Genomic DNA, 17,044 nt, shown 5'->3' with positions numbered 1-17,044 from the left:
ACCCCTCATCTTCAGAAACTGGTGTTTTTAAATGAAGTTGGCTGCAGCAGCCTTTTGGCTACGAGATATCATCAGCCCTCCCGTTTGCTTGGTGTTGCCTCATAATTCATCCGAGTTATTGCCTGAATTTAATTTCACAGCACTCATTCACCAACTGCAGCCTGTAGTTTATTCAGTATTAAGGAGGAGAAAAGGTCTGATCAGATATCGGGTTCTGTGGATGTTTTGCTTTGAGCAAATGTGAGCACAAATGCATCTGTTGACAACTGGGCTTGTTTGTTGAGTGGAATATTGGTTAAATGAAAAATAAAGTTAGTTTGAGGCGTCTCCTGGTGTGGCGGTATAGTCAGCTCCACAAATAGAAAGACTATAGTCCTCCATGCTTCAGTCCTGAACTCTATTCCTGACCTTGAGACCTTTGCTGCATGTCTTCCCACCTTCTCTCTCTGCCCAAGTCTAATAATGTACTGTAAATCAAGCCACAAGCAGGAAAGGAAAAAAAGGAAAGAATCTAGTTTGCTAAAACTTTTACATGCAGAGCCTTGTAAAAGTATTAAAGTGTCAGTATTGTGTGTTTTCTAGCACATAGTGCCATTTTATGGCTAGTTAGGTAAAACGGTTTCTTGTCAGGTAAGCATGTTACCTTCAGTTGTTACAAAAATGCTGATGAACTCAGCAGACTTGCATTTTCACCACTTGTTTGCTCATTGCTGCTGCCGCTAGTCTGGAGGAGCTAGGCGCACTTTGTGAAAGCAAGCGCTTAGACACCGCTGTAATGGTTGCAACAGGAGATTCTGGGATTTCTCAAACATGCGTGACGGATTCAAAGCAAATTCCAGGTATGGTTTTGATGAGGTAATAATATTGTAGCATGATATAGAGCTCAAAAAAGTTCTTTTGACATAATAGCCACCCTTTAAGTTCTGGACAGACTCCACAACATCAGAGAAATTAATATTTATTTGAATATTCTAAATTCAAACTTCCTTCTAGTGAAGACATTTCATAATAATGTACAGAACTTCCAGTAAGTTTCGTAAATCCCTTCCACTGTCGCAAACCCACTTTATCGTTCTCTGAATCCATGCAAAAACGTATAAGTTCTGTCACACCAGCATATTTGCTGGAAGTGTGCTTTTCGTGGCCAAAGTTGTTGAGGGAGCTCGATGAAAGTAAAGTGTTACTCATCTCATTATCCAATTGAAAGGATCCAAGATTTCTTTGTCATTAAGATAAAGTGTGAACCAACCTCACTTCAATTCATACCTGTTTAGTGTCTGTATCTGTTTTGATTATTCATGATTTAAAGGGAATTTTCACAATATACTAAAAGTCTACTGTGAAGAAATTGGGTCATGTGACTCGAATAAAAAATATCTACCATAAGGAGGTCATATAGAGTTATTTTAGTGAGATCAGAGTCATAATCTGCCATGTTCAGGTAGTGCTGTACCTTTTAAACCGCCAAAGCTCTCAGCCTAGAGACATGTTGAATGCTTAAGTTTTAACTTAAAATGAAACATTTTTAGAGATTTCCCTGATGGTGCGTTCACACCAAATGCATTTTGAACATCAGGCGTGTCTGGTTTACATTCAAAGTCTATGTGGAGGCACACATTTGGTTGCTTGGTAACCAAAGAGTAAATGAGTTAATTGGTGCCACCAACCTAGCTTAGCTGGTCATGAAAAAAATCAGAGGTTAAATGTGCCTATATTCCCCAGAATGTTGTGTGGTTCCAGATCAGAGTTCAGAAAAATGATAAAATATTCTATCAGATGTATTATCTATTAATATTGATCACAAGTCAGAAATGATTTGATGTGGGTCAAAAATGGAAGTAGGAAAAAACAAAATGGCAGTGTATGAGTACAAACTGGAGCACAGTTATGTATGTGCAACACCTGTTTAAGGCTTTTTAATACATTCTTGGTTGCAGAAATATCTATAAATCTTAAGCCACAGGTTTTCAAAGTTGAGTTTCAGGGGTCACATAAGGTCATCTAGCATTTGTGTGTGTGCATAGAATGTAACCCAAACAGGAAATAATTAGGTGATTTAATGTGTTCAGCTTGTTTATTCTTTGTTTAATCACCAAAAATGTACCCGCTTTTCGTTTGTTTCTTCAGGGGAAATGTTTCTCTTTCTTTCCTGTAGACATGTTCTTTATTGGCTTCACCTTGTGAAACAATCTGGTGACTCACGACGATATAAAAAAGATGACTTGGTGTGTTTATTGGTGGACTTTGGCTTTAATGGCCTGCTGTGTCAGCATCAGACTGCCTTAGCTACGTCCTTGGGCACAGCTGTGAGGAAGATGTGTGTAATGAATTGCCACCCCTGTCAGCCCCGTTCCACCTTGCAGGCTGGAGATTGGTGGAGGTGGGAGTAACGGCATCTGTGATTGGTGGGGATCCTTAGCAGTTTTTCAAATCTTTAGGTGGCGACTCCTTTGTCTTAAATCAGCGGGTGGGAGGGGGGGGGCGGCAGGCTGTGTTGATATGTGTGGTGGTACGCGACCAGCTTAATCAGGGTTATCAAGAGGCTCTTTAAGGTCCAGCTCAGTAGACAGTCTATTTAAAACCTCCTCCTCCCTCTCTTGAATGATTCAACAGCAGTATGCCCCTCCCCCCAGCTGCCATCAAGATCAGCTGGAGGAAGTGGAGGCTCGGCCAATGAGATTACAGTAGCAAAAAAGAAAAAAAAAAAAAAAACACGGGGTGTGCTTGTTTGCATGCGTGTGTGTATGTGTGAGTGTGTGCCTCTCTGCAGCTGAAGGGGAGACGAGCCTGGACAGGCAGCAGCAGCAGCAGATCAGTATTTATGTGTTTGAAAAGAAAAAATGTAGGGCAGCAGCTTGTTCTGCGTCCGTCCGCTGCGTCTCTTCCTATCTTTGCCTCCGCCTTTGTTTCTGCTCAGTGACTACTGACGCCGCAGCTTTACTTCCGTATTTGTAAAGGCTTGGCTTTCTCTGGAACTCATTCCTTTTCGATCTGGATTCACCTCAAGGATTTACAGAAGAGGCATGTAAACCCCCCCCCCCTGATCTGCATTCGTCGGTGTGAGAGAGTGTGTGTGTGTGTGTGTGTGTGTGTGAGAGAGAGAGAGAGAGAGAGAGAGAGAGGGTGAGGTGACTAGAAGATCCAGCAATGAATTCCTGTTGGAAAATGAAGATTCAGGTATGTATTTTTATTTATTTGTTAAAAATGCGGTTCCTTTTGCTCTGTCAGTGATCCTGTTCCTACTGTTGTTCGTTTCTTTCCTCCCTCATATTAAAATACGAGCTGTAGAAAGGAGGCGAAGGCTTATTGTGATATCCCTTCACTGGTTGTTATGGGGAGGCCTTCAGTCTCTGTGGATATAGTACTTTTGAGATGCATTATTATTCGTATTCCATGTCGGTCTATGACAGAAAGGAGCTAATTAAGAGCAGCAAGGTGAGGAAAGATGGTGCATCTGTTCCCTTGTGTTGGTGTAGGTGCATATTTTTTTTTTCCCCCCTCATCTTTTTGTCTTCATGTACATTTTTAATGCATGTTGTTTTGTACAGTCCACAGAAGCATCTGCCACCTTTTCAGTGTGAAAGGTTGACCCACTTTCTGCTTTGCTCCTGCCCTTTGTTCCAAATGAGTGGGGGTTTGCAGATTGTTGCCCAAAGTCTAGCATAAAACATGAGAAATCCACAAAAATCTAATTGCCCCCAGTAGGAGAGCGGCCTGTTCCTTCCTCATCCGCCCTGGCATTGAACTGTGCTCGCATGAGAACGCATAGGGAAGCTCCAGACAAAACCAGCGACCTCTGTGACAGAGCAGCCAGACGTGTAAAAATACTGTGCGGCTCTCACTGCACAGCTTAGCATGTCGCATCATCTACTGATGAACCAAATCGCAGAGCTTTGTGTCAAATCTGCAGCTGTTTGGAGGGAGGGGGTGGGGGATTAGGGAAGTCACATGTCAGGGGCAGAGATTAAAGCTGTGGGACAGAAGCAGGAGAAGAAGAGATGACACTGGGCAGGAGAGCACGGTGGAGTTACGACGACTTCCAACTTTTTCCGTTTTGTCGTCCTGAAACGACAAACGTCAATGTAGTGCATGGTGACGAGAGAAAAGTGTGGTAAACACCTCCCCAGATTTTTAGTTGGATTTAGATGTGAACTCTGATTGGGACATTATTAATAATAGATGTTTAGTGTCTGCTGGGAGACACTAAATGTACAAAGGTGTTCCAAAGGTCACCCACCTTTGTCTTAGTCTCTAGTCTTTTGCAGCATAAAACCGGTTTTCTTTAGGGATTGTCTTGTTTACCTCCTCCATCTTCCTGTCAGTGTTGACCAGTTTCTGTGTTTGTACAGCATTCCCACAGCATCCTGCACCCACCCTTATGTTTCACAATAGGGTTGTTAAAGCTGCTGTGAAGTCTGAGTATTCTTTCATGTTGGCCAGAAAGTTTCATTTTGCTCACATTTGACCAGTCTGTCATCTACAACGGTTTGCTGTATCCCCTACATGGCTCTAGATGGGTCTTCCTTCCAGAATTGCATTTCATTAAGGTCAGATTTGTGGGGTGTGTGAATAATTTCTTCTTCAGAGATTCTCCCACCTTAGCAGCTTCTCGAGAGTCAATCAGCCTCGTTTTTTTTGTTTTGTTTTTCCAAATGATGATCTTCTTGCCTATTCCGTAGGTTTGGATGCACAACCACACCAACTTTGTGTTGTTTTTTATTTTTATTTTTTCCAAACTCTGTGCACTATGAGACTGTAAAAGTGTAGTTGGTCACATAAAATCTTAATCAAATTTGTCGTTTTAAGGCCGTAACGTAACTAAATGTAAAAATGTCACAAGGCATAAATTATTTTACAAGACACTGACTGAGTTTTGGTTTTGGTTGTTGTTCAGCTGATTGTTTCTAACTAACATCAAAGGTCAGCATGTTTCCCAATTGTCATTTTCCTATATCATACATGCATACTTGTTTTCAGGACTTAATTGACCCACAACTGAAGCATTCAGTGCAGTCGTTGTGAAAGATGACTCTTGGATGTGCCCAAATTAAGCAATAATTGCCTGCTTGGAAGTGAGTCCTTATTGACATGACCTCCTGGTTTCTATTTTCATGTTTGTGCTTCCTTGAGCCTCTGAAGGAATAATTTTATCACTGCGTAAAATAGCATTAATCACAATGATGCAGCTATTAGTCGGTATTGTGCTGGACTAATTATCTGTAGTCTGACTTTCTCATACAAGTCATAAATAAGATGAAAGACTGAAACTAACTGCAGTGCTAATGAGGAAATGTGACTTCACTGCAGATTTTGAAAACTATTTCGACAGATCTCTGCGTATTTATTCCTTTTTGTGGAGCAGATCTACCTTCTTCCCATGTTTCTCTTGTATTTCACTTCTCCTTTTATGTGCCGTAAACCCCCTGAAAACTCACTCCTACTGTGACTCTTACTGGTTGCTGAAGTCATTTTTGGTAATGCGTCCATGAGAGCCTTTCTGAACAATATCTGCTTTGACCTCAACCTGATGGTCACTGTCTCTGTTTTTCCACATCCTGTTTGGACATACTGATGTAATTATTCCTAAGATGAAGGGGATAATGTGTGGAGGAGGGGGAAGAGGAGAAGGTGGTAATGGGAAAACCACAAGGATACATCCTGTTGAGGATAATGTAGTCCTTCTTATTCGTATAGAAACGTTTTCACCCACATCTGTCTTTATCTCAGGATGGTGTGGTTTTATGATACCCACTGTGTATGTCTCCGTTTGGGCTACAGATTGAATTTGTTAAGGGGAAATGCCATTTCAGAGAAGAAAAGCTCTTTCAACTGAAGTCAAGTTGCTCTGCAGAAAGCGAGCACATTGGTGCATGTGTTTCATTTCCACTTCTGTCCGCACATCACGAACTCGCAGTTTATAAAGTCCATTGCCTTTATCCTCTGACACAGCAATGTTTTTTGAATTTTATTTGGTCTTGGACGTTTGTGGTCAGCCAGGCCCTGGCCGTCGTAGCGCTGCATAGTTTAGATTTCTCATCTGGTTCTGTTCTGCTGCTCTGATGCAAACTCACAGCCAGTCTGCATTTCCTCCCGAAGTGACCGCTGGACGACGGCGCAAACAGAAAGCCACAGAAAGGGCCCACTTCCCTTCTTGTAGGTGCTCTTTATTGTGGCTTGCCAGAATGTGCCACTCATGCTCGGGGAGGAAACAATAAATGCTGCGTTTGCTGGAATATCTCGTACCTCTGCATGTTGGTCCATGTCGGCTGTATTTTTCTGGCAAGCTGCTTATTTATTGAAGATTTTCTTTGCAAGTGGAGGGTTGGGGTAAGGGATGACCTAATTTTTAGATTTGTGTTAGACAGAAAGATCAGACGCTAAGTACAGTCTGGTACAAATCATAAGCTTTACCCGGTTTCCCCTATCAGAGTAATGCCAGTTTTCAAAACCAAACGGCTGATTTCATTGGAAGTAAAGTAGATACGTTGGTTTCACTGCCTGGAGGGGAAGTGATTGAGGTTGCGTGTCATCTAAAACAAGCACAGCAGGAAATACGTTGACGGCATATTTAGTCACTGCTCACACCCTTCATGATGGTTTCATTAGGACTCTCTGGAAGGCAAATTCCCATTATGTAATTAATCATTTGGAACCAACTTTCAAATTTGTGTGGTTTATTTTCCTCCCTATTCAACTGTCACATATTGATTTTCGCTCATCTTAAGTTTGAAAACGCTGTTCTAGGTCACAGCAAAACAAAAGTGAAAGCTAAAAGTCTTTTAGCTTTCATGTCTCCAAGAGGAGGATATTTGTTAACATTTTCAATTAAATATGCAACAAATGACTTAAGTCATGGGCAGAGGTTCGCCTTCCTGGAAATACAGCCAGGACTGCCTGTGCATGTGTTAGTGGCACAGTCCAAGTCTGGCCCTGCATTAGACCAAAAATCTGTGGCTGGATTTGAAACTTGATGTTTTTGCACATGTGAAAGAAGGTCCGCGCATTAGCTGAGACCAAACGTTAACTCCTGTCAAACATGGTGGTGGCAGCAGCATGCTGTGGGGAAGAGAAACTGCTAGAAGTGGTAAATGACTTCAGACTGGTAGAGAAGCTCAACATCCAGCCTCCAGACTAACGAGCCTGAACATGCAGTCACAGCTCCTGTCCAGAGGCAATGGTCGAAGAAGCATTATTACGAGTGAAAATGGCCCAGTCAAAGTCCTATAAATATTTGCATTATAGTATAAGGCAGAGTATCTGACTTGAACTGTTTGCTGTTGGGCTCCATTTTCTATTCGTACCCACTCATGTTTACAGTCTGCAGTTTGTCAGTTTAGCAAACTGCTGCTCGCATAAGGACATCATGCTATTAGGCATCTGACTTGTTCCAGCTGTCTAAGTTGAAATTGTAGTTAATGAAGCTTCTCGTCGAATAAGCATACAACATCTTGCAAAAGCCTCTTAAAGACTAGATCTCTTTATAGAAAAAAAAAAGTGGTATATTTGTCTCCCTCGCTCTTCGTCTTATTAGGCTTTCCGAGGAAATACCACAAAACATCTATGCGCCTGGAAAACAAGATGGTTGTTATAATTGTCTGCTAGGACTCTGTAGACACAGCGTGTAGACATCGCCACTGAACGTAGTTTTCAGTTGTGATTGAGGCAATTTTAACAAAACTACTTTCTCACTCTTTTAACACTTTGCTGTTGATTTAAAGCAGCAGAAACGGAGAGCTCACTGAGTTACGTCTCTGTAGTGCTTTTCCTCCAAGCTTGGAAGCTTGTTGTAATGTTAATACTCTGTTTACTACACATCACATAATTTCAATGTGGCTGAAGAGGATGGGGAGGTGGGGGGTTCACTGGTGGAAGCTTTTATTGCACTGCAGCTATAAATGAGTAGCTGCTTATTTACAGCAAAAATGATTATGACTTTCTGTGATTCTTCCCATCTAGACCACTTGCTCAAGTATAGAGAACATTCAACAAGTCTGGGCTCGTCCCAGTATGGGATGGGACACTCGGGAAAGATTAAGTCAGTCTAGGAAAACGGCATCAACAGAAAACACAACGGCAGAGTCGATATGAGTGATAACACTGTTTTTATATAAATAAAAAGTCAGGTCGTGGGCGTTTCAGGAATTGTTCTTCCTGTTTGTTCATTTTTTTATTAGATTATTTTGTCTAATTCTTTCATTCTTATATTGTTAAGCACTTTGAACTGACTCGTTGCTGAAATGTGCTGTACAAATATGCTTGATTAATTCTTATTTTCTTCATGAAATTTATTTTAGAATATAGTTGATTTTCTGGTACAAAAATCTGGTTGTAGATGTTTGTTCCTACTGTTAACAGCCTTACTGGCTGTAATTCCCAGGAAATCACAGGAAATCAGCGATAAGCAGTAGCAGGATTTCCTTCTATGGATCTAAATTTATTTCACTTTTATTTAAATTCTAACATATTTGATTTTTGTCGACATTTTAGTCTTTTTTTTTTTTTTACAATCTGACGTTTATAGTCTTAATATTGCACAAATATGTTCAGACTTCTGACAATAAAGTAATGTTCACACTCAAACTTTAATTCTGTTTCATTTAATTTATAAAGCGCCAAATTACAACACATGTCAAATCAACACTGATAACTGGTCTCACACATTTCCAGTTGTATGAAACCCAAACCTGTACAAATTGTTCAAATCAATCCAGTTCATTCTAATGATGTAACTTTCAGGTCAAACGGTTGGATCACAATTAAAGTGCTTTACAGTCAAATTACTGTATAATGCCAGTTGCTCCATTTATATCAAGTTATTGACTTTGCAGTAATCTCTCATTCTAGTCAAGCATGGGGTGGCAGTGGATAGAAAAACCAGACTTTTAATAGGGGGAAACCTCTAGCAGAGCCAGACTCTGTATGAGGATCTTTGTGGGAAAATCAGCACTCACCAACCTTGATTCCAATGTCCAATATGGCTGCTTGCTTTATAGCGTGTAAATTGATAAAGTAAACAAAATCTCCTCTAATCATTTACTGTCTACAACAGCATTGCACCTTGTTATTTCATCTTTACCTTAGCATATTCTTGCTGCTTCACATTTGACAGAGAAAACTGGATTAAGGTCAAGTATCATTACTTATGTGTATATTTTCGTTGTGCTTTTCAAGGTTTGATTGCCATGCCTTGGGAAACTGAATTCCGTGTCAAGTTTTAGTTATTGATTTTTCTGAACAAATTGTACTCTTGGTAGAGCCTCACTTGCCATCTTGTGGAAATTAAATGGACCCCATTGACAAAGTGAAGACAATGAAACGGAGTAGAGTCATGTAATTCACAAGTACAGGCAAAAAAGAAAACATGTCGGAGCAGATTTATTCTCCGGAGTGAATTGGTGAACCAGAAGTTGTGCTTTGTAGCAGGTTTTGTTTTAGATTGGCCTAATTCAAATCAAATTAGTTGACTTTGAGGTAGATTGGACCAGCATTAGAATACATGAGGAAGAATATGTCATATTTTTCAGAATGCTAAAAGCTAACAAAAAAATACGTTTAACCCAACATCCGTCCTCAGTCTACCTCCTGACTAAGGCACATCAGAAAACAATGATTTTTAAAAAAAAATTTTTTAACAGTTCAAGTTTCATGCATACAGGTGGCATTTTTAGTGGAGTAAATTGCATTGATTCCAATTCTTCTTGAAGACATTTTCTGTTCTGATCAGAGGAGTGCGAGAAAATTAAAGGTCACTGGGGAATATGATGGATTTCTTGTTTAGCAAAGTCGGCTTACTCACCACAAATCGAGCGCCCTTTTTCTCCCAGCGAAGTCAGATTTCTGTTCGCTCGTCGTTTTAATGGTTGAAAATGAATGTCTGTTTGGATTGAGTGTTACTATTCAGTGTTTACATGTACACTTGCATAGAGTTGAAAGTAATTATGGTTTCTTGCATTTGAGTTGAAGGATGGACAAAGTTCGACACAAGACTGAGAATTGGTAACTGCTTGTTGTACAATTTCAGTATGTAAACACCAGCTTCCAATCTGAGCAAAGACTTTTTACGACTGTATAAAGCGAATCTGCTGCCGTCACATAACATGAAAGACATGTTTTGTATTTAATCATTTCCAGTATTTCCAAGTAAACATGTGGCGTAATAGTAATCAATGTATTTGCCAATAATACCATAAAGAGGAACCAAGCAGGGCAAAACTCCAGCTTTTGTTGAGAGAGAAGAAACATGCAGTGGTTCTTTACTCCTTTTTAGGACATGGGAACATTTTCAGACAAAGTATGGAGAAAGAAGGGCTGCACAGTTGCGCAGTTGGTAGAGCTGATGCCTTGCAGCAAGAAGGTTCTGGGTTCAATTCCCGGCCCCGGTCTTTCTGCATGGAGTTTGCATGTTCTCCCTGTGCATGCGTGGGCTCTCTCCGGGTACTCCGGCTTCCTCCCACAGTCCAAAAACATGACTGTCAGGTTAATTGGCCTCCCCAATTTGCCCCTAGGTGTGTGTGTGTGTGTGCGCATGGTTGCCTGTCCTGTGTGTCTCTGTGTTGCCCTGCGACAGACTGGCAACCTGTCCRGGGTGAACCCTGCCTCTCGCCCGGAACGTTAGCTGGAGAGGCACCAGCARCCCTCCCGACCCCACYMAGGGACAAGGGTGTAAAGAAAATGGATGGATGGATGGTATGAAGAAAGAGATTTCACCAGAGACTTTACTAGCAATATTTATCTTTCCAGTTTTTATTCTCTGGTCTGAGGTGTTGTGAAGACAAATGCACCATCGCACACTCCTGTTGCTTCAAAACTCATGGCAGAATATTGAATTTAATTGTTTACCTAAGAAAAATGTTTATTTTCCCTATAAGAAACTGCAATTTTATCAACCATTTCATTGTATGTAAACATATTTTTTAGTAATCCGCTTGATTCCTCTAAATTTGACAAACATATCTGAATAAATGCTGTAGCATCTAATCATCATTAGGTGTATTTGGCAATAAATTTGAACATTAGCCTTGGGCCTAAGCTCATTTTACACTTTACACTCCCTGCCAGGAATAGTGCAGCCTAGCTCATGGATCAGATTTCCACCTGCACTTGCTGGGATGTATCAGTGACAGCTTTATCCAATATAAAGGACGCCTGCTGCAAATAAGACGCGAGGTTGGGTTTTAGACGTGATTTGTAATGCTGATGCATGTAATTGGTGGCAGTTCTTTTATTGTTACTGCAAGTACAGCATTATTAATTCAAGGAAATGCTCTAGACTGAACCCAAGCTAAATATTAATGCAGTGTTCAAATCTTGAAGAAATTTTATAGTGGGGAAAATAAGCAGTGATCAGTTTTTAGTAACTGATCACTGTTAATTTCACACACTCTGTGCTACTAATATGTTTAATGTTGAGTTATTGAGGAGTTCAGCGAGTGGAAAGCATAGAAGAGCAGATGTTTACCCCTTTAACACTTTAATTAACCCACACCTAACGTGGTAATGTTGAGAAAATGCTCCTACGGTGGTAATTTCTCTCAGCCAAGCTCTTCTTGCATGCTCGTTCATGTGTCCAGTCAATTTTGATGTGAGCTCCACGTTACGCAACTATGATTGATTACTGATTAAGAAATCATGCCCACCTTCACTGCTGATCCTGAATGAATCGGGACACGCCAGCAGCTGTTTATCCCAGCCTCTGATGCAAGCTGAGGACACACAGTGGGAATCGGTAAAGCTTCGTAACGCATCTTGACAGCTTTGGAAGAATTTGCTTGTTCCGCTTCCTGGCTAATGATGCAAATAGTACGACACCATTTGATTTGGAGTTTGGACGATATGTTATGCAATTGGCGTTCTTTGGTCTCGTGGCTTAATAAGTTGATTTGCGAACTTAAGACACCAAGCAACCGAGATCCAGTGGAGCTCTGAGCTTTGATTGATGCATCTTGAATCAGTCCTCCGTTATTCACTCTATAAAATGCGATGCATCTGGTGCATGAAGGCTGCTCCTTTAGCAGCACTTTTCATTAGAAATAAGATGTGCTTCATATGGTAATGTGATGCGTGTTCTCAGTGCAAGAAAAAAAAAGTGCATGCTGACTGGCATTTATTCTTCATTTTGTTTTTAATGTGGTTTTATTTGCTCACTAAAATGCTTTTCTCCTTCTTTCTCTTTTTTTTTTTACAGAATGAAAAGCCTCTAGGTCATTCAGCTAGCAGATCCAGCAATATATCAAAGGTGAGTGACAACCATACAAATGAAAGAATCTATAAATTAAAGATGAAGGCAGATGGAAGGAGCTAACAGAGTGAAAACAGCTGATAAAATACCTTATTTCACATCACATGGCCCTACTCAGGGCCTCTTCTCTAATCAGTAAATCTTTTTCTTTATCCCTTTTTTTCCTCTTCTTCTTTCCTCTCATGCCACTGTACCTAAAGCCGGCCTCCTGTATTGAGTGAGGTGCCACCGTGTCAGTCCACTTGTCCCTGAGCCTCTTAAGAGTATAAACGCTTTAGTTGGACTAATAGATGTCGGGAGTTATTTTGTCACCCGGGGACAGCTCCCAGCGGTTTTATTTGATTCGCCAGCCACTCGCTCTTTAGGCACGAGGAAGGTGGCATTTAGTGCACCCAAGTGGCAAATTTATTGCTCATTTTCAGGGTAATGGTTGTGGTTGGACATAAATACTGTCTTATAGGACGGCGTTCAGCTTCATTAATAAGATGGGCTGCTTGTAAAAATAAATAAGTTCAACTAATCATCTGTGTCAGAGCTGTGTTAAACGTAGCCATTTCCTATTTGATTGAACACAATTTAGAATTAAAGTTGAACATAAAATTTCATGACAGAATAATGTTTCTTCCTGGTTTATTTTTCATTTAAGGAAAGTGCTTTTGTGGTCATTATCTAAGATCACTGGTGATATCACGTGCTCCTTTTGTTGTACTTGGAGATTTTGCTACAAATATTTGCAAGGTTAACGCCAAGTAACAAACTTCTCAAGAGAGAAGTTGAAAATATTTTGAAAATGCCCACGTATGAACAGCTCAAATGTCGTGGCATCCTAATGCATTTAAATATAATTGAGAAGTTAATTTACTTCCGTCACTCAAAAAGCGTAAATCATATCTTTAATAGTTTTAATTCTGGTGCTTATCTCCAGCAGTCAGCTAACCGGTCATCGGCAGGGGCTTCATTACACTCACAATTAAATACCTCGAGTGTTTATTTCTGTGAATTTAGATTATTGTTGTTTACAGTTACTGAAAACCCCCAAAAAGTTTGGCCTGTATAAAGTATTTCTAAAGACATAAATGTGTTTAAAATATGTTAGTTAAGACATAATCACTCGTGTGTAAGGCTGCTGAGTTGTCGACCATTAACACCCATATCAAGGCGCGTAAGCCACGAAAGGTTGTTGCTAAACAGAAATGTTGTACCAGAGTATTGTTCAAAAGTTAAATGGAAGGAAATGGTGTAAAAAATGTAATTGACTCAAGATTGAGTGCACATATTTGGCAGTAAATTGCCATACTTCTCAGCATGCCAACATTTCTGCATTAAGTGTTTATTATTTTTAGTGGGTAATGTTAAGAACTTATGCAAAAATACACTTTGAGTTCTTAATTTGCTGTTAATGACATCCTCACTTTGAGGCCTCCTGTTCGCTAATTCAGACTGCGATTTCCTCGGCTTGTCCGTAAGCAGACACGCTGTCATTGAATGACCTACCTAGACCACCATTCCTCTGACAAATGTGTGTGTTAAATGAAGTGATAGACATGAAGTATTAAGAATGCGCTTAAGTTTGACAGCTTTAATTAATATCCAGCAGTTGTGCCGCCAGATGGTGTTTCCTTCTCCCCCCTTCAGGGAAATGCGACTGACGGACAGGTTTTAAATCGGGATTAATTGTTCTCTGGATGGACGAGAGCGCTCATCTGTTTAAAAAAAAAGAAAAGAAAAAAGAGTGAGTGTGCTCGATGGAGAAAAGGTTGGACTAAATTGGAAATCCAGACAAAGCAGTAACTGGATAAAATTTTTAGCAGATGACGCCAACGGTCCAACTCGTTGTAGGATTATTATACATTTTCTGCAGCGGACCATCTTTTCAAAACCGCGTCTCCTCCACGCTGCTTCAAATGAGAAACGCAAGAGTAGAGAAGTGAGATTTTATTCATATATGCATTATATTTATAAATCTCCTCGCTCTCTGCTTTATTGGCAGGATGAGACGAAGGATTTTCATATTTTTGGCAGCGACTCAAATCTTCCCTTTGCAGCAAGAACACAAAATGTAGGCCAAGTTGATTTGTCTTGCAACACTGAATCACTGTGAAATACAGAACTGATTATGTGTTCTGTTAAATCACACATGTGCCTTATTTTGAGGTGCCACAGATGCAAGTTTTCATAAATAATCCTTGCTGAATTTCAGCCTCTTTACCTCATGAGCTGGAAATAAGGACGGCTAAGTGTTGCTGAATTATCTCAAATGGCTCAGAATCAAACCAAATCACATTAGATCGTGTCAGATCAGCAAAAATAAAGAGAGAAAAGAACGCTCTTTTATCTAAATGTTGTGACCTACTTTAACTGATATGTCTCTGTATAAATAACTACAGCTTCAGCCTGGGAGGAGTATTTCATAACAGCCTGGCACCAACGGTTCACTTTAGAGCATCTGAGCGCTCGCACACACAAAGAATTTATTCATGCTGTCGACGCATCCTGCTCCATTTTTGTGTTGATGACCTAACAAGACGCTTGTGATCCCGCCGACGAAGGGCTGCTTGACGTTTTCTGCGAAGTTTGCTGCGGTAATGCGTCGAACCTGCAGCTTTGCAGGCGTGTGCAAAGCTACCAGAGGAATACCTGTCAGGAGAAACTTAAGAGGCTCGGAAAACAGGAAAACATTTTAGCCAGAAGGTATGCTCTTTCATAAGGGTGATGTTGCCTCCATCAATGGACTTGTCACTGTGGGGGTATAAAGGTGCTGTAGATGGGATGAAAATGGATTGTCATATAGCCAATTATTGTTGCGTTATTTGCTCAATTCGTGCTTATAAAGGTCGTCGGAAAGAAAACGATCAGAAAATTGTGAAAGTGGTCAGATTTGAGCGCGCTCATACATTCAGGAGCACCTCTGGAGCATTATCTGAGCACATGGTGTGGGCTGAAGATTGCCCACCGATTTGGCACGAGTTGATTTTCCACCCGGCGAGGTCAGAAGGCTTAGCTGGAGCCTTTTCTTTGTTTAGCACAGAGCCAGGAAACTGGCAATGCCTCCCACATGGTTTTGGGAACGAATTAAACTATTAACAGTCCTCATAAGCCCACAAAGCAGCCACTCAGGATTCATTGGACTGCCACTGACACTCGGCGACGCATCTGGAGAAGCTTTAAATTGAAGAGCCGCAGGTTTTGCTCACAGAATAGACTCGTTTGCATTAGCATTCTGCACAGCGTTGCCTTCCAGATCTCCACGAGGCTCTTTCTCTTCAGCTTGGGATGGCGCTCTTACATGTAAAGTAAATTGTTCCCCCACTCTCTGCAAATCAGTTTTATTTTCTCCACCGTACTTTCGGCTCTTATTTGATTTCTTTTCTGATCAGGCAGTTTTTGCTCCTCAGCGGAAAAAAACCAGCTGTGCTGCGAAATTACTTTCGAAGGGTTATCTAAGAAAACAAAACAAACCTTGGTGGAAAGAAAGAGTCTCCGTCTATTCAATTAGTATTTACAACTGATTTCACTAATTTAAAAAATCACAAATTGTGGTAGGTTTTTGATGCTGGCTCACATGTTGCGTTCAGTTCGACTAGGAAATCAGAACTTTGATCTGAGTGGAGGAAACCAGAAGGATTTGGTCATTTTTGTGGCACTTATTACAGGGAGAAACCACCAGCAGAACCTTGAATGTATAAGGGTCACATCAATGACTCCGCTAAACACAGAAACACTGAGCTAGGTGGACTTTCTACATGCCGAGGAAAACTAAGGGTATATAAAGTTAAGGCCCGAAAAACACAAATCACACTCACAGGCAAATAAGTACTTTCTATTCAAGTAAAAAAAGCAGGAAGAAAGCCAGGCTAATGTATGAAGTAATTGCAAATAATACACAGATGGAAAGTGCTATGTGGAAAATCGGTACACGCAGGCAATTTTATAAATTTTTAATACGCTAAAGCATTCTCTCTTCTAATAGAGATCAAGCTGCCACAATTAAGGCTTGTCCAAATGTACAGCAGTTTTTGTAGACCACACACACACACAGGACCTTTGCGGAGACAAAAACATAATTCGGTGTTAAGTGCCAGAGAAATAATTGGCCAATCAAACAAATCAGCCTTCGACACCGACTGCTGCTGTTAAGTTGTCCGGATTACATGCCTAAATGTCTTTCATGTGTCTCAGTGGGAAAGGAAAATGTTAGTGCATCACTTCAATTTTAAGAAGTGGTCCAGAAAATGCACCTCAGTCTGGGCTCCTGTCTGCCGTCTGTGGAAAAGGTTGCAGCTGTCCCGTGATTGAGTTTCACCGAGGCCTACCTCAGGTTGAGTGATTACACAGCCCTGGTGTAATCACTAGAGGCGGCTTCAATATTTAAACGTCTCCTCACTTCATCTCGGGTTTGAGATGAAGGACTTTCCCACAATACACCAGAAATTATTGCTCGTCGCTCAGACCGCCGTGACGTTTCATTAATGCTTTTTTTAGTCTGTGGCGCTGCACCTGTGATGTGACGACGCTTAAGCCATTTTGAGCTGCCAGATGCAGTTTCTGGGCTCCACAGACGGTGAAAATGAAGATTTAAACACTGAATAAATGAACTGTTTACTCCGGTTTGCTTAATGTTTCAGCAGGGCTGTAATAAATTAGTTTCACGATGAATCTGCATGAAGGTCAGAGATGGATGTTAATCCAGCCTAATCAGCTGCTGGCTGCGGCTTCAGGCCACACAGGCCGACACTACGCCTCTACGTCCTGCTGGTGGCCAGATGATATTTGTTTGGTTATTTTAACCCCCTGAGAAGCAGTGTT

General features: G+C 40.8%; 1 protein-coding gene across 8 annotated transcripts in view; it reads left to right on the top strand.

Moving 5' to 3' along the window:
• Positions 1–17,044, top strand: part of marchf8 (membrane-associated ring finger (C3HC4) 8) — an 87,712-nt gene that overhangs the window by 48,135 nt on the left and 22,533 nt on the right. For 7 of the 8 annotated variants that reach the window (XM_008429607.2, XM_008429603.2, XM_008429605.2 and 4 more), the window contains one exon: positions 12,185–12,235. In XM_008429607.2, coding sequence (XP_008427829.1) covers positions 12,185–12,235 — 51 coding nt within the window. Of the gene's footprint in view, positions 1–2,770; positions 3,178–12,184; positions 12,236–17,044 lie in introns of those variants that run through there. The other variant, XM_008429606.2, reaches the window with a different exon arrangement.

Source organism: Poecilia reticulata, linkage group LG15 (genome assembly GCF_000633615.1).
Source record: "Poecilia reticulata strain Guanapo linkage group LG15, Guppy_female_1.0+MT, whole genome shotgun sequence".
Classification (NCBI taxonomy): domain Eukaryota; kingdom Metazoa; phylum Chordata; class Actinopteri; order Cyprinodontiformes; family Poeciliidae; genus Poecilia; species Poecilia reticulata.
This window is presented reverse-complemented; position numbering and strand designations above follow the sequence as displayed.